We start from the raw sequence: 27,106 nt of genomic DNA, 5'->3' as shown, positions 1-27,106 counted from the left end.
TAGGGTATACACAAAAAGCAGCAATATGAGTTATCTTGTTGGGCAGACTGGATGGACCGTGCAGGTCTTTTTCTGCTGTCATCTACTATGTAATTGGAATAAAGAAAAGCGTAGAAGTGCTAATTCCCCTTCAGATTGTGGTGCACCTCCTTTTTCCCCACCGTGGTCGGGCTGTGAGGATTCGGAGAGTTCTGGCAGGCCTTCGTGGTCTGAGGAGCCAGAGTCAGGTGCAGAATTACCACAGGAGCTGGATGATCCCTCCGCGGTGAGAATTTTCCACCGTGTTGAGCTGCCAGCGCTTATTTCAGATGCCCTACAGGTCCTTTCTATTGAAGAGCCTGACAGTGGCACGGCCTCCTCTGTGAATCCTAGGATGGCTAGTACCAAAAAGCCTGCTCAAGCCTTTCCTTTGCATGACTCCATCCAAGAGCTTATTTCCGCTCAGTGGGCTGACCCCGAGGGACCTTTGAAAGTTTCCAGGGCTATGGGGCAATTATACCCTCTGCGTGAGGAGTATTTGGCTCGCTTTGCAGTGCCTAAAGTAGATGCCCTAGTCACTGCGGTGACAAAGAGAACTACCCTCCCTGTGGAAGGAGGAATTGCCCTGAAGGATATACAAGACCGTAGGCTGGAAGCAGCACTTAAACGGTCCTTTGAAATTGCAGGTCTTACTGTTCGGGCGTCTGCATGCAGTTGATATGCTGCTAGAGCCTGCCTGGCGTGGTTGCAACAGGCAGTGGAACAGCCCGGAGATGGAGCGGAGCTCTTATCGGATGTGTCTCCGCGGCTGGAGTCGGCCTTGTCCTTTTTGGCTGATGCCCTTTATGATATTGTCAGAGCTTCGGCTAAACAAATGGCAGTAGCAGTGGCGGCTCACCATCTTATTTGGCTACGACATTGGGCAGCGGACATGGCCTCTAAGCAAAGGTTGGTGAAGTTGCCCTTTCAAGGCCTTCTCCTATTTATTTATTTATTTATTTATTTATTTATTGCATTTGTATCCCACATTTTCCCACCTATTTGCGGGTTCAGTGTGGCTATTTGGTGAGGAGTTGGAAAAAAAAAGTTGTTAAAGGCCTGGGAGATCCTAAACCCCAGCGCTTGCCCAAAGATAGGCCGAGGCATTCCTCCAAGGGCCAGGCGGTCCACTCCTCTTATAGACCTCACTTCCGTGAAGCTAGAAGGTACCGCCTGGGGCGTTCTGCTGGGTTCACTTCTCGTGCCCGTTTTTCAGCAGAGGAACTCCTTTCGCTCGGACAAGCGCTCCACAGCCACCAGCTCTAGGCCTGGAGCTCAGGGGCGACCCTCTCAATGATGGTGCGCCGGCCCCCTCCTCGCTTCCTGTCATCGGAGCACGTCTTTCCCTCTTTGCCGAGGAGTGGGCCAATATTTCCTCAGATCAGTGGGTTCTGGACCTGATCAGAGATGGCTACAGAATAGAATTCAACGCCCCAGTAAGAGACGTGTTTGTGGAGTCCCGATGCGGTTCTGCTGCCAAACGGGTGGCGGTAGAGGAGACTTTGCAAGGTCTGATTCAGTTAGGGGCCGTGTCCCCGGTACCTCCCGCCGAACACGGCTACGGCCGATACTCCATCTACTTTGTGGTGCCGCGAAAAGGTGGGTCTTTTCGCCCTATTCTGGACTTAAAAGAATTAAACAAGTCCCTGAGAGTGAGGCATTTCCACATGGAAACCCTGTGCTCCGTCATTGCTGCGGTACAGCCAGGAGAGTTTCTCACGTCTCTAGACCTGAAAGAAGCATACTTGCACACACCAATTTGGCCCCCGCACCAGAAGTTTCTGAGGTTTGCGGTGTTGGGAAACCATTTCCAGTTCCGGGCCTTGCCTTTTGGCCTCGCCACAGCTCCCCGAACCTTTTCGAAGGTAATGGTGGTAGTAGCTGCTTTGCTCAGGCGAGAAGGTATCAGGGTTCACCCGTACCTAGACGACTGGCTCATCAGAGCAGACTCTGTAACAGAGAGCTATCAAGCTACTGCCAGAGTGGTCTCAGTACTTCAATCCCTAGTTGGGTCGTCAAAATGGCCAAAAGTCAACTGACCTCCTCGCAATCTGTAGAATATTTGGGGGCCAGGTTCGACACAGACTTGGGCTATGTATACCTACCCGAGCTAAGGCGGTGCAAGCTTCAGAATCAGGTCCGTCTGCTCCTGAGGATGCCCCGCCCGCGAGCTTGGGACATTGTCCAGCTGCTGGGATCGATGACAGCCACATTGGAAGTGGTGCCCTGGACGAGAGCGCACCTGAGACCTCTACAGTATTCCCTACTTCAAAGATGGTCTCCAGTTTCTCAGGATTATCAGTGCAGACTTTCTTGGCTCCCTGCGGCCCAACTCAGCATGGAGTGGTGGCTCTCAGACAGCATGCTGCGGCGAGGAATGCCGCTGGTTCTCCCCGATTGGTGTCTAGTAGTGACAGATGCCAGCCTGAAGGGCTGGGGCGCACATTGCAAGGGGAAGCATGCCCAGGGTCTATGGACACCCGAGGAGTCGGAGTGGTCCATCAACCGCCTGGAGTTGAAAGCGGTGTTTCAGGCGCTTCTGGCCTTTCAAGTGACCCTGGAAGGATTGGCTGTCAGAGTGATGTCGGACAACACGACAGCAGTGGCCTACATAAATCGACAAGGCGGCACTCAGTGCAGAGCACTGGCCGCGCAGGCTGAGCAGATTTGCCACTGGGCCGAGCTGCATCTTCATTTTCTGTCGGCAGCTCACATTGCAGGTCAGAGCAACGTGCAAGCTGATTATCTAAGCAGGCATCAGATCGATCCAGCAGAATGGGAACTAGCAGACGAAGTATTCCTGCAGATATGTGCCAAATGGGGCAAGCCCGTGATGGATCTTATGGCGACAAGTTCAAATACCAAAGTCCCGTGCTTCTTCAGCAGACGGAGAGATCCTCGCTCGGCAGGGTTGGATGCCTTGACTCAGCCCTGGCCTCCGGGCCTACTATATGTGTTCCCTCCGTGGCCCTTGATAGGGCGCGTGCTCCTGCGGATTCGGCTGCACCCAGGAGAAGTGGTCCTCATCGCCCCGGATTGGCCCAGGCGGCATTGGTATGCGGACCTCCGACAGATGCTAGTGGAGGCTCCCCTTCCTTTACCTCTGGTACCGAACCTGTTGTCACAGGGCCCAGTAGCCATGGAGGACGCCTGCCGCTTTGGTCTTATGGCATGACGATTGAGAGGGCGCAATTGAGGGACAAAGGCTATTCAAACACAGTCATTTCCACTCTCCTGCAGGCCCGCAAGCGTTCCACTTCTGTGGCTTATGCCAGGATTTGGCGCCAGTTTGAGTCTTGGTGTGCTTCAAAAGCGATCACACCCATGCGGGCTCCTGTTTCGCCGATTCTGGACTTTTTGCAGGATGGTGTACAAATAGGCTTGGCCTATAATTCCCTGTGGGTGCAAGTGGCAGCGTTGGCCTCCCTTCGTGGTAAGGTTGAAGGCATGTCTTTAGCTGCTCATCCAGATGTGGCACGGTTTCTTAGTGGGGTGCTTCGGCTCCTGCCTTCCGTGCGAGCACCCTGTCCAGCTTGGAACCTGGGGCTAGTTTTGAAGGCCCTGCAGGCTTCTCCTTTTGAGCCGCTTCGGCGAGCATCGGAGAAAGATTTGACACTAAAGGCCGTTTTTCTTGTGGCCATTACTTCGGCGAGACGGGTGTCAGATCTCCAGGCGCTGTCCTGTAGAGACCCATTTCTGCAATTCTAAGAGTCCGGGGTCACGGTTCGGACCGTGCCTTCCTTCATGCCTAAGGTGGTTTCAGCGTTTCACCTAAACCAGCCTATTTTCTTGCCCTCCTTTGATAAAGAGGAGTTTCCAGGTTCATTTGGGCAGTTGCACCTGTTGGATGTGCGCAGGACTCTGCTGCAGAATCTGTGAGTTACTATCTCTTTCAGGATCTGTGATCATCTGTTTGTTTTGCTATCAGGTCCTCGCAGAGGGTCTCCAGCGTCTAAAGCCACTATTGCCCGCTGGCTCAAAAAAACTATCTTTTCAGCTTATCTGCTTGCCGGCCGGTCTCCGCCTGTAACCTTTAAGGCACATTCTACCAGAGCGATTTCTTCCTCTTGGGTTGAAACTGGAGCACTCTCTCGTCAAGAGATATGCAGTGCAGCAACATGGGCTTATAAGCTCTCTTTTGCCCGACATTACAGGCTGGATGTGGCTGCTAGGAGGGATGCGCGTTTTGGAGCACAAGTGCTAGCACGTGGTGTGACCTGTTCCCACCCTATATAGGGATTGCTTTGTTACATCCCATACGTAATGGCTTCATCTGCTTGATGACAAGGAAGGGAAAATTAGGTTCTTACCTTGGTAATTTTCTTTCCTTTAGTCATAGCAGATGAAGCCATGAGCCCTCCCTGTATGATTGTGTGTATGCTGTGAATCTGTTTCAGATTCTGTTCTTGTTTCCTGAAGTTCCTTCCTTGGGAGAAAGCTGGAAAACAGTCTTCAGGATTCATGTTCACTTATAAGAGGATTAGTCTATTCCCTCCAGTTTATGTTTTGGAGGATGAGTTTATTCCCTCCAGGAGGTTGCGTTTATCCCCTCCAGTTATACAATAAGGAGGACGATTTTATTCCCTCCAGGAGGATGTGTTCATTCCCTCCTTTTGAGTTCATGCCCTCCTTTTGAGTTCATGCCCTTGTTAAGGGGCCATCGTTCGCTGTGAGGAAAGTTCATGTTATTCCCATTGCGGTTTGCAATACTGCTTTGGAAGCTTCAAATACTGAAGAGGCAGTGGAGCTGGCTGGCCATGAGGCACTGTGAAAAGTTGAGTGCTCTCTATCTCCCCTTGCTGGTTGATGGACACAACCCATACGTAATGGCTTCATCTGCTATGACTAAAGGAAAGAAAATTACCAAGGTAAGAACCTAATTTTCCCTTTGCCAGCCTCTATGCCCGCCTCAAATGTCATACCCAGCTCCCTGAAAGCAGTATGCTGGTCCCTGGAGCAGTTTTAGTGGGTGCAGTTCACTTCAGGCAGGCAGACACAGGCCCATCCTCCCCCCTACCTGTTACACTTGTGGTGGTAAATGTGAGCCCTTCAAAACCCACCAGAAACCCACTGTACCCACATGTAGGTGACCCCCTTCACCCCTTAGGGCTATGGTAGTGTTGTACAGTTGTGGTGAGTGGGTTTGGGGGGGGGGGGGTTGGGGGACTCAGCACCCAAGATAAGGGAGCTATGCACCTGGGAAGAATTTCTAAAGTCCACTGCAGTGCCCCCTAGGGTGCCCGGTTGGTGTCTTGGCATGTCAGGGGGACCAGTGCACTATGAATACTGGCTCCTCCCACAACCAAATGGCTTGGATTTGGTCGTTTCTGAGATGGGCATCCTCGGTTTCCATTATCGCTGAAAATTGGGGATGACCAGCACTAAGGTCGACCTAAATGTTGAGATTTGGGTGTCCCCGACCGTATTATCGAAATGAAAGATGGACACCCATCTTGTTTCGATAATACGGATTTCCCCTCCCCTTCACCAGGATGTCCTGCGAGGACGTCCTCAGGAAAATTTGAATGCCCCTTTCGATTATGCCCCTCTATGCGCACTGGAAAATATATTTTATTTTCTGGCATGTGGCACTAACTGGGCAGTAATAGGCATTGCACGCATGCTGACGTTTATCACCCGGTTAACGCTTGAAACCTTACCACTAAGTGAATGGGTGGTGGTATGGTCTCGTGCCCAAAATAGACATGCGCCAATTTTCATTTTGCCGCACGTCCATTTTCGGCCAAGAAAAAAGGCCTTTTTTTGCAGGTGTGCAGAAAAATGGACCTGCGCGCGTCCAGTACATGCATCTACACCAGCGCAGGCCACTTTTCGGCGCACCTTAGTAAAAGGACCCCTATATGACAGAATTCAGTTGTTGTCCTCTGTCTCTAACTGCTGGTAGAAGGTCATAACCCTCAATTCTCTGGATTCATCTGCTGTGGTTAAAGGAAAGACAATTATCAAGTAAGACATAATTTTTCCATAGTTTAGGTTGGTACAGCAAGACTGAAGGAAAGGAAATTTACAGGTATTACTCAATTTCACCTTTCCATCTGACATGTCATAAATGGCTTCAACCCCTTTTGCAGTCCTTCTGATGCTATCATGCACAATTTTCATGTCAACTTTATCATTTAGGACTTCAAATGTACTCCGGCAGAATACATCTTATTTCTTTCAGTCTATCACACTGTGGTTGATGACGTCCAATTTCCTAGTGTTCTATCATTTCTCTATTCATGAAAAGTCTTAATATCAAACCACTGTTTCAGAAGATGTAGGTGCTATTAAACCTCAGTATCATCTTTAAATGATTTTTGAAGCTGCTGTTTGAGCCAGTGGAATCTGTTAGGCTCATACATGTCACCTAGGATCAAGTATAATGCATCTTCATTTGATATACCACTAATCAAGAAATAAAGCAGTTCACAATCCATAAAATAGGGAAACAAACAAAAAGACATAGATATAAGACAGTTACAATAGGAGGCCTGCATTACAGATTTAAAATTTATACCTTTATGCTCTTAAAGCCAAAGGTACCAAACAATTAAATCAAATAAGAACACATTAGATAAGGTGGTTAGGAAAACGTAATAATAATAAACACTTTTTATATTCCACATACTCCCAATATGAGTTTCAGTGGGGATTACAGTGCATTGCTGGGTGTTACTCGCTGCATTAAGCTCTATTCTATAATTTACAATGTTTGAATGCTGAGTTAAAATAGTAAGTTTGGAGTGCAGACTTAAATTTTGAAAATGATATCTCAAGGCAAGTATCCTGAGGTGTAAACTATTCTAAAGTGTGGGAGCAAGTACAGTAAAACAAGAGTGTCTAGTGACATCCAGACACATTTCAGGAAATGAGGGCATTACCAGTAATTTTGATTTGAAGAACGGAGGCCCTAGAGGGTGAGATACGATGATGAAATAGTAATGGTGGCTGACCAGAATAAAATACTAGATGTACAATAATAAGTAATTTCAATAGGATACTGTAGGAGATGGGAAGCCAGTGTTCATGATAAAGGAGGGGAGTTATGTAAATATATTTTTTTTGTACTGTGAAGTTCTCTTCATAGTAGCAGTTTCTTCAGCTAGAGAAGGTAAGCTTCATGCCCTTGTTACCTATAAGCCTTAAAGTCAGTTTCATCACAAGTAAGTAGTTCTTCAAACTTGTCCCAAGTTTTTACCCAAGATGGTAACAAATCCAAATCCAGAGGTCACTACTCCATCCTCATCCTCCTCGATCTTTCCGCGCGTTTGACACTGTCAACCATGATTTACTCCTTGCCACGCTGCCCTCTTTTGGGTTCCAAGGCCCTGTCCTCTCCTGGTTCTCCTCTTATCTCTCCCACCGCACCTTCAGGGTACACTCCCATGGATCTTCCTCCACTCCCATCCCACTATCTGTTGGAGTTCCCCAGGGATCTGTCCTTGGACCCCTTCTCTTCTCAATCTACACCTCTTCCCTGGGCTCGCTGATCTCGTCTCATGGTTTTCAGTATCATCTTTATGCTGATGACACCCAGCTATACCTCTCCACACCTGACATCACCGCGGAGACCCAGGCCAAGGTATCGGCCTATTTATCTGACATTGCGGCATGGATGTCCAACCACCACCTGAAGCTGAACATGTCCAAGACCGAGCTCCTCGTCTTTCCTCCTAAACCCACTTCTCCTCTTCCTCCACTCTCTATCTCTGTTGATAACACCCTCATCCTCCCCGTCCCATCTGCCCGCAACCTCGGAGTCATCTTCGACTCCTCCCTCTCCTTCTCTGCGCATATCCAACAGACTGCCAAGATCTGTCGCTTCTTCCTCTTCAACATCAGCAAAATTCGCCCTTTCCTCTCTGAGTAAACCACCAGAACTCTCGTCCACACTCTCATTACCTCTCGCCTTGATTACTGCAACTTACTCCTCACCGGCCTCCCACTCAGCCATCTATCCCCCCTTCAATCAGTTCAGAATGCTGCTGCACGTCTTATATTCCGCCAAAACCGATATACTCATATCACCCCTCTCCTCAAATCACTTCATTGGCTTCCGATCAGATATCGCATACAATTCAAGTTCCTCCTCCTTACCTACAAATGCACTCAGTCTGCGGCTCCTCACTACCTCTCCACCCTCATCTCCCCCTACGTTCCCGCCCGTAACCTCCGCTCACAGGGCAAAGCCCTTCTCTCAGTACCCTTCTCCACCACTGCCAACTCCAGGCTCCGCTCATTCTGCCTTGCCTCACCCTATGCCTGGAACAATCTTCCTTTACCCATACGCCATGCCCCCTCCCTACCCATCTTCAAATCTCTGCTTAAAACTCACCTCTTCAATGCTGCCTTCGGCGCCTAACCGCTCGAGATATATAGAATGCCCCAATCTATCCACCCTATCAGACTAACTGTTCACTCGTCCTCTAGATTGTTCACTTGTCTTTAGATTGTTCTCTTGTCTTTTAGATTGTAAGCTCTTTGAGCAGGGACTGTCCTTCTATGTTTAAATTGTACAGCGCTGCGTAACCCTAGTAGCGCTTTAGAAATGCTAGTTAGTAGTAGTAGTAGTGACATCCAGACACATTTCATGAAATGAGGGCATTACCAGTAATTTTGATTTGAAGAACGGAGGCCCTAGAGGGTGAGATACGATGATGAAATAGTAATGGTGGCTGACCAGAATAAAATACTAGATGTACAATAATAAGTAATTTCAATAGGATACTGTAGGAGATGGGAAGCCAGTGATCATGATAAAGGAGGGGAGTTATGTAAATATATTTTTTTTGTACTGTGAAGTTCTCTTCATAGTAGCAGTTTCTTCAGCTAGAGTAGGTAAGCTTCATGCCCTTGTTACCTATAAGCCTTAAAGTCAGTTTCATCACAAGTAAGTAGTTCTTCAAACTTGTCCCAAGTTTTTACCCAAGATGGTAACATGTTGTATCATGTCCAAAGCTTCACCTTCTGAATTAGCATTCCAGTAGTCAGATGAACTATATCAAATTAGCTAGCATTTTCCATCTAGTTCGGTTATGAATAAGCCGTTGGTTTTATAAACACTAAAGCTGAAATCTTATCATATCAGAGTCACTGAATTTACTGTGGGTTTTCATGAAATTTGATTAGCAGCATACAATTTGTGAAGCAGCAACTAGATCCTGACATTATGTTTACCTCGCATTACTACTTGGGCCAGGCCACATTAACAGACAGCACTTGGTTGTGCTGTGCTGGCCAGTCTGTCTGAGTGAGGTTGCAGCTCTTGAACTTTTTTTTTTATTTGTAGGCTGCTCTTAAGCCATGGATAATATATACTCAGATAAGCCACCTTCAGTTTGGGAGTCGCCCACTTGGTGCCTGACTCAATCCAGCTTGTCAACAGAAAAAGCTTTGTTGCTCAGTAACAGGTGTTTTCCATAGACAGCAGGATTCATTAGGAACTCAGTCTCTCCTACATCCCTCATAGTTGCATTAATTCTTGAGCCATGGAACGAACTGAGGACCTGTAGAGACTTCTGGGTGTGTATTTCGCTTTCCACACTTAGTACTTAATGTAAAGTTCTTAGCTTTAGGAGATCTGTTCCATCCCAGCAGTGTGTCATGACATCACCTACTTATGTGCCCATTCAATCCTGTTGTCTATGGAAAACATATATTACAGGAAAGCAATAATGTTTTCTATGTGGAGGAACAGGTACAGAAGAGGAATAGAGATGCTGTTATTTTCTGCGCAGTTGGACAGCAGTTCAGACTGGGTATCAGGCAGTGTCTTCTCAGAGCTGGGCTCCTTAACATTTCATGTAAACTAAGGCTTTATTATGTGTTTCTTCAGGAGAAATCATGTATCGGAACTGGTTATGATTCTGGTATAATTTTTTTTCCTAGATGATGATATAGAAACTGGAAAGCAGTCTTATTTTCATAAGCTAAGTGGCTCAAGCAAGGCTGAGAGAAGAAAATAAATTGTTTTGACAGTTTAACAGGAAAAATGATATAGAAATCTTAGAGGAATGCATATATGCAAACAAAGCTGTCATGTTTACAAAATCTTTTTCACTAGAGGAATGTGCTAAATAGTAAATTATTTGTTACCTCCATAATGTTATGTAAATCTGGGAGGTGAAAATAATACCTTTCCTGTGGAGTAACATTTTTTGTATAGAAGTAAGAAACACAAAAATCGGTATTATGAACTCCAAGATATGTAGATTCTTGTTGCATCTGTCTATCTCTGATGTATGTACTTGTGCACTGCAAGCAATTTTTTATTGTATTCATCTTGAGTCCTGCATATTTAGCATCTAGTAGCCAGTTCACTGTATATTGTCCATATCCTCCCCTTATATTAAGCATTGCCCCTCTGTGTCCTTATCCTTCCCCCTGTGATTAATAATGCCCCTCAGTGTGCCTGTCCTACCCTTCCACCACTGCCCTGTGTCCCTGTCTCTATTCTTACTCCATGCCCAACATGTCTTGTCTGTCCCTCCCCTCTCTTCTTTCCTCCCACACGCTGGACCCAGCATCTCTCTCTCTCTTTCTCTCTCCCCTGACCCCCCTTGTGGTCTGGCATAACTCTTTCTGTCTGCTTGTGGGTCCTGCATCTCTTCTCTTCTGTTCCAAACCCTAATCCAGTCCAGCACGTCTTCATGTCCCTCCAGCCACCCCACCCCCACCCCAGGGTCCAGCACATCTCCATCTCTCTCCAACTCTCCCACCCCACCCCAGGTTTCAGCACATCTCCATCTCCCTCCAGCCCCCCCCACCTTTGGGTCTAGCACATCTCACTTTTCCCTCCGCCACAGGGTCCAACACATCTCAGTCTTCTCCCCCCACCAGGGGTCCAATATATCTTTCTTCACTCTCCCCTTTGAGTTCAGTGTCTCTTTCTTTCACTCTTCCCCCACCCCTCCGAAAACTTGCCCCTGATCCTCACTATTGGCAGCAGCAGCCTTTCATGACATGTTGCTCTCGTTGACATCAGGGCCTTCCTTCTGCCAGGTTCTGCCTTCGCGGAAGCAGGAAGTTACCTCAGGAGGGCAGGACCAGCACAGGAAAGCCCTGACGTCAGCGAGAGTAGCGTATCTTGAAAGGCTGCCAGTGAGGATCAGAGGCAATTTCCTGGGGGAGGGGAAGGGTGATAGAGACACCAAATTTGGGAGTGCTGGAGAGAGGCACTGGCTGGTAAACTAGAAACACCAGAATGACATTGCCTGCCCTTAGAAGACTAAGGCCCAGGGCTTACCAGGTGCTCTGCTCTTTTCCTTGAAATTTGTAAAAAAAAAAAAATTAACAAAAAAGCATAAAGAATCAATTTTGGTATATATAGGGTAGCAAGTGCCACTCTGGCATTAGGCTCACTTGATGATCATTGCAGCTGTAGTGATTAATGGGCATGGGTGTGCATTACAAAGGGACCTTCTGCTGCTTTGGCAGAGGCATACTGGAGGTTCCCACTCAGCACCAGCACAATGTAGTGGAGAGTTCACTGGAAAAGTTCTTTTTTTTTTTTTTTTTTTACCTCCATTTGCTGGTAGAAGGGGATATCACCCACTTGTTCAGAATGGTTGTAGCCAGGGAAAGGGAATAGTTTTTGATACGTTTTTCTAGTTATATAATTATATTGACAGATTCAGTGTGAGGATTTGTCAAACTTGTTGCTGATTTTATTTTTTAATTCACAAGATGTAAGAGTGCAGTCCTGTTATTCCTTGGAGAGTCTTCAGTTGGGGTCAAAAATGTATCTACACTACAGTTGGTGCTGTGCATTGCACAAATCTTCTTATCTGTACAAAATGTGCTATACGGGAAAAATCCAGATCCAAGATGGCGACTGAAATGGTGTGAGTCTCGGAGCTCCTGAATACCTAGGAGGAAAGACGCCAGAATCCCGATAAACATCATGGGAAAGAAAAAGGGGAAAGCAAAAGCTCTAACCTCCCCGAGCCAAGCTGTAAACCCCGCTTTGCGCCAAACAGTCCTGGAGTCTTTTGGAGTAAGGACGCTCGGACAGCGCCTTTCTGCATCTACGGGATCTGCTACTTCGGAAGCCGATCACAGCATCGAAGGAATCTCGCTGAGTCCTCCTTCAACTACAGCTCCCTCACAACCAGGAAGTGAAATGGAGCGGACGGAGAGACAGAGGACCGGGGCAGCAACGATTGTGCAGCCCCTGCCAGCTGAATTGGGAAGTCCCATAAGCACCTCAACGCCGGCCAAGATAACAGCGGAGGAACAAATTTCCTCATCTCTTGCTCGAGCTCTCACTCCTGAAGAAAGTCGAGGAATGGTAAAACCAGCAGTAGTAACGCTAGATGTGCTCTGGGATGCCATTCAAGTCATTCACACTTCCTTACAAAAGTTACAAATTCCTTTAATGGAGAAGTTGCTGAATTGAAACTTAAACATCGAGAACTTGTCGAAAAAGTCCAAGAACATTCAGACAAGGTAACAAATTTGGAAACAGAATTTGTTCAATCTCAAAATATAACAGCTACTTTAATGAAGGAAAGGGAAATTCATACACGCAAACTAGAATTTCTTGAAAATCAGTATCGGAGGAACAATTTAAGGTTTTTTAATTTCCCAAAATCTCCATTAATTTCGGCTGTGAATATGTTGAGAAAATACTTTGGTCAAGTTTTGGGTATACCAGCAGAAGGTTATCCACCTATTGCAAGGGCCCAATACATAACAGAGGTTAACAAAACATCCGATGCTCAACCCTTAAGTGTACCAGATTTAAATCTTACTGAATTTCTAGAAAGTTCCCTGGAGAATGTGACTGAGATGACTATATTGATAGTTACATTTGCCTTAGAAATGGATAGAAATAATATTTTCAGGACTTATTTTCGTCATGCAAATGTTCTGTTTATGGGTTCAAAGTTTCAAATTTTTCCCGACCTTGCTAAAGACACTCAGAAGAGAAGAAGAGTATTTTTGTCTTATAAAGTTAGAGCTCTGAATTTAGGAGCCGTCTTTCAGTTAAAATTTCCTTGTAGATGTTTGATTTCTCTAGGAGCACATAATTATGTTTTCTTTGACCCTCAAAAATTGTTACAATTTATACAATTACAAGAAAGTGTTGATAAACCTTTAGTTGTATCCAAGTGAGAAATGCTGTAAGTAGGCTAGCAGAAATAAGTTAGTTTCTCCATGTTTCTTTATTAATTTTTCCTTTTCTTTTTTTTCTTAGTACTTGGATCAATGTATTGTGGACAAAGATCATAGAGAATATTATTTCCTTAGTAATGTTAAATGATATAGTTTATTTGATTTCCTGAATATTTCTATTACATTTATGTGGAATGTAAATGTAAAAATAACATAAAGTATTTAAAAAAAAACACAAAATGTGCTATACTTTAAAAATTCAGAAGTATCTGAATTTCTGTAGTTACAGTCAAAGCAGGTTACACTTTATATACAGGTACTTATTTTGAATCTGGGGCAGTGGAGGGTTAAGTGACTGTTACCATATTAATTAATTTTTTTTTTTTTGCATTGTTTCTTTTAGCATCTAAAAATGGAGGTTCAGGAAAAGTGTTCTCTGGATTCTTCCTGCTTAGATAATTTGTTGGACATTTTACCTGGAGAATTGGGAGTTGAAGAATTCCTGAATGATATTGACGATCAAATAAAGGCAAATACTTTGAGGTAAATTATTTGTGCCGAATGTACTTTTCTTTGTTCTTAGAGGAACTTCTCTATGGGAAGTCAATAAAGTCAGTCCCATATGTAGAGACATCATCAACAGGATCCAATATATAAACTGTGTTCTAGCAGTGTTCAGGAATGTCTAGAAGGCTTTTTTTGTATGTACAGTTAGAATTGCACGGGATTGTATACCATAAGGCCCTCTCTGTATCTGTTTCTGCAGAACACAGCATTACATTACATATGTGCTTATAGTCCTCATTTACCTGGCCAGTTCAGTGCGGATTATTTATTTATTTATTTATTGCACTTGTATCCCACATTTTCCCACCTATTTGCAGGCTCAATGTGGCTTATAAAGACCTGTTATGGTATCGCCATTCCAGGGTAGAAGTTACAATTGTTGTTACAAAGAGATCGAGGATGACATGAAAGATCTAGGCAGACTGTTATAAAATTTTGATTTTCAGAGTAAGGGTGGAGTGGTGAAGTAAATAATTAATCTATGGGTTCTCGTGATAGGCCTTGTTGAAGAGAGAGGTTTTCAGAGACTTGTGGAAATTGGTTATGTCGTTGATTGTTTTCACATTAGTAGGTAATGCATTCCACATCTGCGTACTAATGTAGGAGAAGCTGGTCGCATGTGTTACTTTGTATTTTACTCCTTTACAGGTGGGGAAGTGTAGATTGAGAAATTTGCGGGCTGATCTTTTAGCATTTCTGGGAGGCAGGTCCACGAGGTCTAGCATGTAGGTCGGGGCATCTCCGTGAATGATTTTATGTACAGTCGTGCAGATCTTGAACTTGGCTCGTTCTTTAAGTGGGAGCCAGTGAAGCTTCTCTCTTAGGGGTTTTGCACTTTCATATTTTGTTTTTCCGAATATAAGTCTGGCTGTGGTATTCTGGGCTGTTTTGAAGTTTCTTGATAGTCTGTTCTTTGCAGCCAGTATAGAGTGCATTACAGTAATCTAGGTGACTTATCACCATTGATTGTACCAGGCTACGAAAAATGGATCTCGGGAAGAAGGGTTTTACTCTTTTGAATTTCCACATGGATTGGAACATCTTCTTAGTTGTGTTCTTCACGTGAGTTTCGAGTGTGAGATTTCGGTCAATGGTAACTCCAAGAATTTTCAAGTTGTTTGAGACGGGGAGGGAGACGTTTGGTGTGGTTATAGTGGTGAATTTATTTGTGTTATGTTGTGATGTAAGTATAAGACATTGTGTTTTTTCTGCGTTAAGTTTTAGCTGGAATGCATCCGCCCAGGTATGCATGGTTTGGAAGCTTTGGTTGATCTCGTTGGTGATTTCTTTTAGATCTTGTTTGAACGGGATATAGATCGTGACATCATCTGCATACATGTAGGGATTGAGGTTTTGATTGTCTAGTAGCTTGGCTAAGGGTATCATCATTAGGTTGAAGAGGGTTGGCGAGAGGGGGGATCCTTGGGGGACTCCACAGTCAGGTATCCATGGTGCTGATGTATCCACGTTCGCTGTTACTTGGTAAGATCTTGTGGTTAGGAATCCTCTAAACCAATTAAGAACGTTACCTCTAATTCCAAAGTGGTCTAGGATATCATTTGCATAAGAGCTTAAAACACTAGAATAATCATTTATAGCAGCTAGACTCAGTGATGGAAGTTGTCCAGATCTTGGGATGATGGAATGCTGCCATCATCTGATCTACTTAGGTCTGAGATATTAAACCATTAGCAACTCTGTAAAGAGCCTTAGAGGGGCATAATCGAAAGTCGCCGGCCAAATAGATCGCCGGTGATCTATGTTGGCGGCGGCGCTACAGCTGGCCGGAACCGTATTATCGAAAAAGATAGCCGGCGATTTTTTTTTTCGATAATACGGTTTAGCCCGGCCAAATGCCGTGGAGTTCGCCGGGTTTGAGATGGCCGGGTTTGTTTTTCAGCGATAATGGAAAGTTATGTCGGCCATCTCAAACCCCGGCCAAATTCAAGGCATTTGGCCGTGGGAGGAGCCAGCATTTTAGTGCACTGGCCCCCCTGACATGCCAGGACACCAACCAGCCACCCTAGGGGTCACTGTGGTGGACTTCAGAAAAGCTCCCACGTGTATAGCTCCCTTACTTTGGGAGCTGAGCCCCCCCCCCCCCCCCAAACCCACTACCCACAAATGTACTGCACCCATTAAAATTGCTCCAGGGACCTGCATACAGCCTCTAGGACTTATTGCTGCTGTATAACTTTGGCACACCAGTTCACACCTGAAGACTAATCTCTCTGAAAAAGTCCTTTCTTGAAATAAGCACGTTTACTCACAGTTAACTGCAGATCAGAGGTTGTGCCCCACTGGCAAAGAGTCCCCTGGTACTAAGATTAGCAGTAGGTCAGAGCTGGCACAATGGTGTACAATGCCCTCTTTCAGCACCATTCAAGGTAAGAACTACGTTCTCTAACGTGGGTAACACAGGAAAGGGAACTAAAACTGGCTTACAAAAATGGCCACTACCGCATGGACTACAACAGGAAACAAAACAGGGCACACTCTGACCCAGTTAGCAGGGGGGAAAAGCACCATGGGAGTAGAGCCCAGTACCCTACACCCACCACAATGCATTGCTAATGTGACTCTGCAGGGCACCTAACAGAAAAGGTGTCACACTCACCCGAGAGCCACATTGCAACCAGGAAAAGGCTGTCGGAGGATACAACACATTCTGTTGTCATGGAGGTGGGTACGGCATTTGAGGCTGGCATACAGGCTGGCAAAAAAGGTTTTGAGTTTTATTTTTTTAGTTTGGAAGGGGATGGTGACCACTGGGGGAGTATGCGGAGGTCATACCCCATTCCCTCCAGTGGTCATCTGGTCAGTTTTTGAGGATTGGTCGTGAAAATAAAAGGACCAAGTAAAGCCGGCGAAATACTGCTTCACGCCGCTTTTTTTTTTTCCCATTATCGGTGAAAGCCGGCCATCTGGTAGCCACGCCCATGCCCGCCCATGTCCTGCCTTCGCTAATCTACCGACACACTCCCTTGAACTTTTGCCGGCGAAGCAACTGGAAAGCGGCGATGCTGTCAAAAATGCCGCTTTTGATTATACTGATTTGCCGCTTTTTTAGAAATCGCCGGCCATCTCCCGATTTGTGTTGGAAGATGGCCGGCGATCACTTTTGATTATAAGCTGGTTAGTATCTAAAGCCACAAGGCCAATTAGTTGTGAATAGTATTGACTTTAAGTAGCCTTTAAAGATTTCTTATAGATTTTAATTTTTAGTCTCCAATTTAGATTATCTTGCTCATTTTTACTTTCCGCCAGGTCCTTTCTGGTTTCCTGTATTGTTGCTTTAGTAATTTCAGTGACTCATCAAACAGAGTTCTTTCCTTAACTGGATCAATCTGATCTAAATATTCAGTACTGAATCTATTCAAACAGTCCCATTTATCAAATCCCCAGTAGTTTTAGCTAAAATTTCACATTTAACCAGAAAAGAGCATTATCAATTTTACCTCTCGAGTGGAATGATTCATATGGCCTAGGCCTCGACATATTCTTAATTGAAAATTTCCATTTAAGGTTAAATTCTAGTTTATAATGGTCAGACCAGACCATAAGACACCAGCTTTGCTCTTTAATTTTCCAGTTGACTGGCCAAGAGTGAAAAGTAAACAGATCTAACTGATGGCCCTTCTCATGTGACTGCAGAAAGAGGTTTAACAAAACCCACTAAGCTTAGAAAACTAAATAGGTCCTGAACAGTCATATTATCATCATGTTCTAAATGTAAATTTATGTCACCCACAATAATCTCAACCCATTGTTTCATTTACAATAAAATCATAAAACAAGTGCCCTATGTTCAGCTGGGCCCCTGGTGGACGATAAAACAAGATACATTTTAAAGTTCCCACTAAAGTGGAGTCAGTCACTGTTAGTAAAATAACCTCTAATTCTTTAGTTTGGATTATATTACATTGTGTCACTTTAAAATTAATTCTCTTTAAGTTTCAACAGTTTTTATTAATGAAGCACAAAAATGGTGTTTACATAATGTAAATGTCTCTACAATCAATCAACACACACCAAGTACGGAAATTGTACGATATTACTCATCTCCATTAATCTTTTAACTTTATCCCCCCCCCCCCCCCCCCCCCCCTTTGTACTATTAACTAACATTTAATCAACAAGATCTATTAACAGCAATTTCCCAACAACCCTTTCCCCCCCATCTTTCCCTTCTACCAATTGACACCATATGTTCAAAGGTGTCCGCTTTACATTCACAAAGCCTTGAATTAAGATCAAACCGTAATGTGTGAATTTACTCCCCTCCGCAAGAGAGCCAGGGGGCCTGTGGTCTGATGGCCCTCCTACCCCTCCCCGGAAGATGTCCATACCATACTGGGGAAGGGCTAATATAACTCCAAATAGACTTCCCCCCCCCTACTACCCCCCCTCCTAAACCCTCCCTCCCCCCCGCCTTGGTCTGCTCTACTGTTCTTTCCAATTCCTAGAAGGTGGTAGGAAAAGGACTCTATTCCCATTTAGTTTCCATTAGTTGCCGAGGGAAGCTTGGACAATGCTCCAAGTTTATTAATAATATGACTCCTCGCCCTGTGGGACAAGATGTTAATATATCCTTCCCAGGTAAGGAAAAAATTGCTTTGTGTCTGAAGGTTAAGCAGAGAGTCCTGGAGCTCCATCATAAGTAAGTCATGTAAGTGATTCCTCCATTGCCAAAAAGAGGGGTTCAGTTCTTGTGTCCAGTTAACAAGTATGCACTTCATGCCCACCAAAAAAGCCTTATGGGCCATTACATTCTGGTATCTCGTACCCCCCTCCACTGGAGCGTGACAACCCAACAGAATACTCGTAGGCTGCTGATTAACCGTTTTCCCTCCTATCCTTTCTAAATATTTAACTATCCTGGTCCAGAAAGCTGTTATAGCTGAGCACTTCCAGAAAGCATGGTAGAAGTTATTGTCCGGCGCACCACAGCGCCTACATTGGGCTGATTCTATATATCTCATCTGACACAGTCGAGACTGAGAGGTGTATGCCCTGTATATCACTCTGACCTGGCATTCTCGAAGGTTTGCGTTTTGCGTCCATTTCAGGACTCCTCTCCAACCCTTCAACAAATCTCCCGGGGTGATCCCTCTTTGTGTGTCTGCTGTCCACTTTGCTGCCACTCGTGTGAGATCTCCCTGTGGCCTAGCCAGTAACAGCCTTTTATGTAATATGGATATCGAAATAGGATCCTCTGATATCATCTCGAATAAATCCCCCATCTTAGTGGTCAGATCAACACCAAGTGCAGCTCGGGGGAGTGAAGCTATATAATGTCTAAGCTGTTCGTATGCAAAACATACCCCCCAATCTGCTACGTCTAGGTTTAATTCGGCCATTGTTTTAAGATTACCACTGGGCTCCAACCAATAGTGTATAAGTACATTATCTCCTTCTCCCCAGGATCTCAATATAGGATTTTCATCCCCTGGGCGAAACGTCTCATTCCCTTGGAGGGGTAGTAATCTACTACATCTAGGATCGAAGGACCACAGCCTAGCCAGGTCCTTCCATATGGCTTTTAAGGGCCACACCAATACACTAGTCCGCAACCTTGTAGGCAGGTCCTTCAATGCCCCATGTAAGACATACATCAGGTTTAAGGGGCTACACCTCGCTTTTTCTATCTCCAATGGGGTATAATCCTCCCTCTGCAGATACCAGTCCCCCAAGTGGCGCAATAAACATGCTACGTTATAACGTTTAATGTCCGGCATTCCCATCCCCCCGTTTCTCCAAGGCCTCACCAGTTGTGAAAATCGTATCTGGGGTCTTTTCCCAGCCCACAAAAATTTTGAGAGCAGTTTTTGTAAAGATCTCACTTCCTGATGTTTGAGATACAATGGGATCGTCTGTAAAAAGTATAGCCACTTAGGGAAAAGCACCATATTAAACAAGGAGATGCGGCCCACCAACGATATCGGTAGTCCTGCCCATCTTCCCAGTGTTCTCTTGGTGTCTTCTAGCAAGTATTCTACATTAGCACTATATAGCAGCTTGGGGTCCTTGGTGAGCTGGATCCCTAGGTATTTAAACGCACCCCCCACTCTTTTAAGTGGACAACATAGACTTTCCCACTGTTCCTCTCTCATGTGAAGTGTCATAACCTCAGATTTGTCTAGATTGAGACGAAAACCAGAGTAATCCCCAAATTCAGCGAAAATGTCCAGTAGGGACGGTAAGGACACCTGGGGGTCCTGTATTATAGTTAAGAGGTCATCAGCAAAGGCCGAGATCTTAAAGGAAGTTTGCTGTATCTGTACCCCTCTCACCTCCTCCATATTCTGGATTTCTCTTATAAGAGGGTCAAGCACCAACACAAAAAGAAGGGGCGAGAGGGGACATCCCTGTCGGGTACCCCTGGCAATCTAAAATTAATTCTCTTTAAAGAATTGCTAATCCTCCACCTTTACAATTTTCACAGGGAAGATGTAGTGTCTTATAGCTTATGGGACAAAACTCCTTTAAAATTGGGTCATCTTGGAACTGTAACCAGGTCTCTGTCAGAAAAACCAACCCTGGATAGTGATCACTTACCCAGTCTCTAATAAGATCAGCCTTATTACAAACTGATTGAACATTAACGTAATAACAGGGTATTGGGAAGTAATCTACAGTCTCAGAAATTGAGATCAGTATTTTAGTTAAATTGACTTTTGTCATGTCCCCTACCTCAACGCAAGCGGCGTCCTCGGGCTGCACAGGGTTCCGTCGACACGCACACTTGACTGGCACAGCCCTGAGCCACGTGTATGTAGTTCTTCTCTGGCTGCAGGCTCCTTGATTGCTTTGCTTCCATGCACCTGGTTCTGCTCTCTCTCTGCCTGACTTCCAGGCTCCTTGATTGCTTTGCTTCCATCCACCTGGGTCTGCTCTTCCTCTGTCTGGCTTCCCTTGCTTCTCTCCTATTGGTCTTCCGGTTCCTCTTTCCCCTGCTCTTGTCCTATGGCTGTCCTTCTCCCAGCTGATGTCAGATGCCAGCACTTTATCAGCTGAGCTCTCCCTAGACGCCTTGCTTCGGCTTCTACTTTGGTAGGTGTTACTTGCTCAGTAGTGTGTTTCTCCTCTACTTTGTTCTTCGTTGCTGACTCTGCCTGTAGCTGGATTTCTCTTGTGTCTGCTGCCTGCGTACTGACTCTGCCTGTACCTGGATTACTCTGGTGTCTGCTGCCTGCCTACTGACTCTGCCTGTACCTGGATTACTCTGGTGTCTGCTGCCTGCCTACTGACCTTGCTTGTACCTGGATTACTCTCGTGTCTGCTGCCTGCCTACTGACTCTGCCTGTGCCTGGATTACTCTCTTGACCTGCTGCCTGCCTACTGACTCTGCCTGTACCTGGATCACTGTCTTGCCTGCTGCCTGTATGGCCGTCACATTCATCAGCCTGCTTCTTGCTCCATCTCGTAAGCCCTGCAGGCCACCCGCACCTAGGGGCTCAACCTCTGGGAAATAGCAGTCAGCGCAGGTGAAACCCGGGGTTGTCCGGCCGCCAAGCAGAACCTGGTCCGAGTACCGGGCTCGGCAGCGCTGTACTTGGTACAAGAACTCACAGGTCTGACAACTTTAAAGGTTCATCTGTGTGAATGTTACCCTTAAAGGAAGAGTGCCTCCTAATGACTTCAGTGGCATGTGGAAAAAGAGACCCGCAATCAGTTGGTACCCTAGAATTAGAACGAACCAAAGAAGGACTACCTAAAGAGCAGTATGATGATATGATTAAAGGAACTGGCCTTTCTTTAACTGATTCAGTAAATTCCAACACACTTTCACACCCCACTAAGAATAAACCTAGTACATACCAGATTAGCCACTTTATAATATCCATATTTTAAAAAATTATAAAATAATCTACCAGAAAATTGTTAATTAAAAAGGAGTTCACCAACCTTAGTAGGATTGAAGAAAAAAATAATGTTATTTCCCAACCTACATCTACATAATAAAATTCACATATAAAATTTCAGTTTGGATCTCATAACACAGCTTGAAAAATAATCAACTTCTGTAAATAAGATAAATAGTTTAAAATACTTGATAGATCACCCTTCTGAAACAATCCAGAGTGGTTTACAAAATTGATCAATAAAATTAAAAAGGAAAAGAAAAGAACTCTATTCTTGATAGGAAAGAACACTCAAAAAAGAGCACACACCAAGAAGTTGGCCAAATCTTGGACCGATGGAATATTGCCGTATTCTGACCTAGTTAGGTCTGAGGTGTTAATTAAACCTTTAGCAACTCTAAAATGAGCATAAACTCATGCAGATACCAAGTTCTGCATGAGTTGCGCACGAAGGGGCGAGCCTGGTGGGCGGAACTGAACATATGCTGGTGACATCATCGTCAGGCGCCTCCTTTTCATAGCATCCACAACAGATCAGTCCAGAACTTGCAGGTTATTCCGATCTATCAGCAGGTGGAGATAGAGTACCAAACTGAGTTCTGCCTTATAGGGCACTGTACAACTGTTCCAGATCAGATTCTGGACTCTTCTGGTGATGCTAGCTTCTGCTGGTTTCTGGATTCAGTTGAGTCAGGGGGGAAAAACTTGGACCTTTGCGTTTTTCAGGGGTATACTTGGTGGTGCTGAGTCTCCTCCCCCAACCCGCTTCTCTTCTCCTTGGAAAGTAAGAATAATACAATAAAGTGGCTGTGGCTGTTTAATAAGGTGAAGTATTGCTTGCTTTTCTGTACTGCAGGTAACAGTATTTGTCTCTCAGAGAAGCCTTCAGAGCACTTCCCCTCGCTGTCTTACGGTCATTTTAAGAGGGGGGGGGGGGAGATTTACTTCAGTGCCTGTGAGTACATTGGTTAGATTTTATCTCCTCTGCTTCTGTTTTGGTGTACTGCTCTCCCTTTCAATTCATTGCTGCCGATTTTTCTTTCCACTGCATGGCAGTTGAAGCAGTAAAACACTGCTCCTGGTGTGGAGCCAGAAGAGCAGCTGTGGGGCAGTGTTTCTCATACCTCCTCTCTTCCTGGAGATGATTAGACTCAGCCAAAGTGTTAATGGGCAGACCCGGCATGAATGAGGGATGCAGTTCTCTTTAGGGTAGAGACTCCTCAATCACTGCGGTGGCCATTTTGGATTCCCGCATACCTCTCTCGGCTTCCTGCACTTCAGTTTTTTCTCTTGGGACCAGATTCTGCTGCCCTTCACTCTGTCACGGCTCTAGCAACTCCTGCTCCGTTCTGCCTGGACTTTGATTTATTGCTTTATCAGGTTTACTTATTGAAAAGGGAGACAATCAGGAAGTGGTTGGTCCTAGCTCTGTCCTTCAAGAAGATTTGTCTGCTAAAAGGAGGACGATGAACGATGGAATCTGTGCTTTCAGGTCCTCACTATGAGGTAGCTTTCCAAGAAGGGGCACTTCCAGCTGAAGTGTCACAGTTATGAGTGAGATTGGCACCACATATACGATGCAAGCGCAGCACAGGTCCTTGCTGATGGCTACTGACACAGACACTTGACAAAGTCCAGGACACAGTAGCGGAACCAACTAGAAATGACAAAGGTCAGGCCCAACAGCTGGGGAACAAGGTCTGGAATAGGTCAGAGATCAGCAGGCCCCAAGCCAGCAAAGTCAGGAACAGAAAGGCATGAACACTGGAATGAGGCAGGGCAGGAGCCCTGGAGCATGACAGGGCAGAACAGGCTAACAGGAACACAAGAGCAAAGCAGGGCAGGAATACTGGCAGAAGTACTGGAACAAGCAGGACTGGAACACTGGAACAAGACAAGGCAGGAACACTGGAAAAAGGCAGGACAGAAGCACTGGAGCCAGGCAAGGCAGGAACGAGGCAGGACGGGAGCACTGGAGCAAGGCAGGAACATTGGAACAAGGCAGGACAGAAGCACTGCAGCAAGGCAGGAACAGACTGGCAGGAACACTGGAACAAGGCAGGGTAGGAGCAGGCAAGCAGAAACACTGAAGCCTGGATACCAGGAAGCCTGTTGCTGAGGCACTGGTTGAGATTAAAGTATTTCCTTAAATATCCACCCTAAGGATGTCCTATCCTCCCCTCCACTTACCTCACTGTACTGCCCTGGTGGTCTAATGACCTCTTTGGGGCAGGAAAGAGCCCCCTCTTTCCTGCCTGGAGCGGCTGCAGACTGTCTTGCTGCCTCCCGTCCCGGTGCCGATTAGTTGGCAGAAGTCTCGCAAGACTGCCACTTGAACTCTTGGCAGCCATTTTGAATGGACGCCAGGACCAGAGGCAACAAGAGACAGTCTGAAGAGGTCACTAGACCACTAGAGCAGTACAGTAAGGTAAGGGATGGGGAGGATAGGATACCCCTAGGCCTGCCCACCTGCCCGTTTGTCTGCAAATCCGGAAAAATGGGCAGGCTGGCAAAACCCACCCAGTTGCCCAGCTGTGTCCTCAAAAAGAGGACATGTCCAGGTAAAACCGGACGTATACTAATCCTACACAGAACCTGCTTCTGGGGTGATTTTAAACCAGGTCACTGAACAAACTTCAAGTGGTAACACTTAAATGGCAACTGTCTGCAACCTGGTTTAAAAATTCAGGGCCACCAGTTGTGTTTCTCTGTTTCGTAAGCTCCGTGTTTATGCCCAAACACACTTTTATGGTTTAAGCATGTCTGTATCAGCAGTTGGTCTCAGGGCTGTTCTGGCTCAGAAAGTGGATGAGGAAGAGCACCCAGTGGCCTACATTAGCTGGAAGCTGGTCCCGAGAGAGAAAAATCATGCGGTGAATGAGAAGGAGGCTCTAGCTCTCAAGTGGGCTCTGGAAATATTCCAGTATTATCTATTAGGGTGACACTTCCTGCTGGTTACCAACCATTAACCCCTTCAGTGGATGGCTCAACATAAAGACACAAATGCCCATATCATGTGCTGGTTCCTTAGCCTCCATTCCTTTAGCTATTGGGTGAGATATTGGGTGGGCCGAGACCATGCTAACACTGATTTATTGTCTCAGGAGATGGACAGGCATTCAACTGGGTATGGTTGAGCTGAGGAGAATGGTATATGAGGGGGTAGTCAAAAGCTTATCGCCTGCTTTGACTGGGAAGCCAGCTGGGGATTCTGGGCCTGCTGAAGTCTGTAGTGATTTTATAGCTATTTTTCCTTGCTAGTTTCTTACTGCATTGGGAATAAAATCAACATGGGAAAATCAGGAGTAAACTGTTGTGCTAAGGATGGTGCAGCTTACTGAATTGGGGCCCTAGACATGCTTTTATAAAATTATCCTCATTTTGGAACTAATTGAAGCAAAACATCTAAAATGGAATGGTGATATCCAGTGTGTAGCCCATGGGTCAAATGTGACCTGCCTGATCTTGGCATGGAGACTCACTTTAAATTTTTAACAAAACAAAATTACCAATTTTTTGCCACACATGATTTTGAAGCATGATGGAGCTATTTGGTGGATATCAAGTCACAATTTCAATAGAGTCACAGATTTTTATCTGTATAAATCATAGCTAAATATTCATGTGGTCCACCATTAAAAAAATATCAAATCCTTTGGCCCACAGCCTCATGGATTTCTGATCATGCAGTCACTGTTGAAAACCCGTGGACACCCTGGATCTAAAGCCACTGTACTGTTCCTTTATAAAGAGGTCTTTTTTTTTTTTTTTTTTTTTTTTTTTGCTGCTGTTGACTGATTTTTGTGCCACTGTGTTTGAAAACTGTCATACTAATGTGTATATATATATATGTGTGTGTATTTTTTTTCAGTGTGGAACAGTGTCTTGAGGAACTCCAGGAAGAAATCAACGAAAGTTGTGTTTGCGAGTGGCTGCAAAATACTACTAACTGTCTTAATTGGCTAAATAATTGCAATTTTAGTTCACTTAAAATAGCTTGTACTCCCCATGGACAGTTAATTGAGTTTCTTACAACCCTGGTAAAAAAATTTTTTTTTAATATTATAGAGAGAAATTGCTTTACATTAGTATCCTGTGCATTGTGATACTGTGTACTTTCCTAGCTTCCTATTTGCTTTTGAGCCTTAAGCTTTTAGTTTAATTTGCTTGTCAATAGTTTGCTATGTAGAAGTATGCATTAAAGTACAATAGTGGTATAATTATGATATGCTGTACAACCAATAAGTCTCCAGTATCCTTCATTGCAAGAATCTGTTCATGAAGATCCAAAGGCAAGCTAGCTGCAGACACCTCTTCATTTTTTGCAGGATGTATATTCTCTCTGTTTGTCCATGGATAAGCTTAGTATGGAAAATTTGATAAAAGTCAGAATGGATTGGGGAACTTTTATAACTACTTTTAGCAGAGACAAAATTGGCTTCTAGATCTGTGGCAATTACCTCTCAGGAAATGACTGAGGTTAGGAAACTTTCTTCAACCTTGATTCTTCCAAAGATTTAGGAGGATGTTTAATAAAGTGTGTTAAGCATTTCTCACGGGTTTTAATGCATTGTAACAGCTACCGTGTGAAAAACACCACATAGTAAGAATCCCACAGGTTGGGGTGGGATCTGGGTAGCGGTCAGGTGTGGCTGGCAGTGATAGCTATCATGCAGTAGGTAAGCATGTGATGGCTGTCCTGACTGCCAATTAGTGCGTCTCCATCTACTGCAGCCTCATGAGGTGACATAAAGGGCACACTGCTGGCAGCCCATTAGTGCTGCAGTTGTCCTTTGGCAGTTAACTTAAATACTCCAGCAGCTGTGATCACTAGCCCCCCCCCCCCCCCCAATCTTTATTCCTTCACAAACATTCCACCCGCAGCGTAGAATACTCACCCCCCCCCCCCCAAGCAAAACATCTCCCCAGCCACCTGATTCTACCTTGAGGCTCACCCAGGGACATCTGGGTGGTCTGGGAAAGGAGCACTCCCTCTACTCCCACCCCATTTGGCTCTGTATTTCAAAATGATACATGACTCCTAGTGGTATTCTTGCATTCTAAATAAAGGCAGCCACTGCTTTATATGGCAGGGTGATACTTAGTGGTGGTACTAAGAGACTACTGCTAAAGATCTTAAGTATGATTTTGAACCCTGGAACTGGGTAGGAGTAGAATGTCTTCTTGCCTTGGCTGCCAGACTATCATGGTACCTATGGGGGAGATTGGGCAGGGTGTTACTGAGGGCCTACTCTATGAGGTTCTGTTCTGCGGGACTTTGATCAGAAGGGAGCTGAGGATCAAAAGGATGTGCTTTGGGGGAGTTGGACTGGATTGGAGAGAATGCTAGGGTGGAGAAGGTAAGGGTTGGGTCACAGTAGCAGCAACTGAATTTCTTTTTTCTGCGCTGGGGTCCAAGTTATCTATCTTGGCAGTCTGCTGAGGTATGTAACTTGGAGCCTGTGTTGCTCTGTGTGGTAAATGCAAATACTGGTGTGCTTTCTGCATTTACTGAAACTTAAGGGGCGCTAAATGCA

General features: G+C 45.2%; 1 protein-coding gene across 1 annotated transcript in view; it reads left to right on the top strand.

Moving 5' to 3' along the window:
- The window catches only part of KIAA0825 (KIAA0825 ortholog), a 584,207-nt gene that overhangs the window by 34,582 nt on the left and 522,519 nt on the right, over window positions 1–27,106 (top strand). The window contains 2 exon segments of the mRNA XM_030193391.1: window positions 13,541–13,680; window positions 25,441–25,609. Of these exon segments, the coding sequence (XP_030049251.1) occupies window positions 13,550–13,680; window positions 25,441–25,609 (300 nt within the window). The 5' untranslated portion in view covers window positions 13,541–13,549.

This window comes from Microcaecilia unicolor, chromosome 2 (genome assembly GCF_901765095.1).
Source record: "Microcaecilia unicolor chromosome 2, aMicUni1.1, whole genome shotgun sequence".
NCBI classification, from domain to species: domain Eukaryota; kingdom Metazoa; phylum Chordata; class Amphibia; order Gymnophiona; family Siphonopidae; genus Microcaecilia; species Microcaecilia unicolor.
This window is presented reverse-complemented; position numbering and strand designations above follow the sequence as displayed.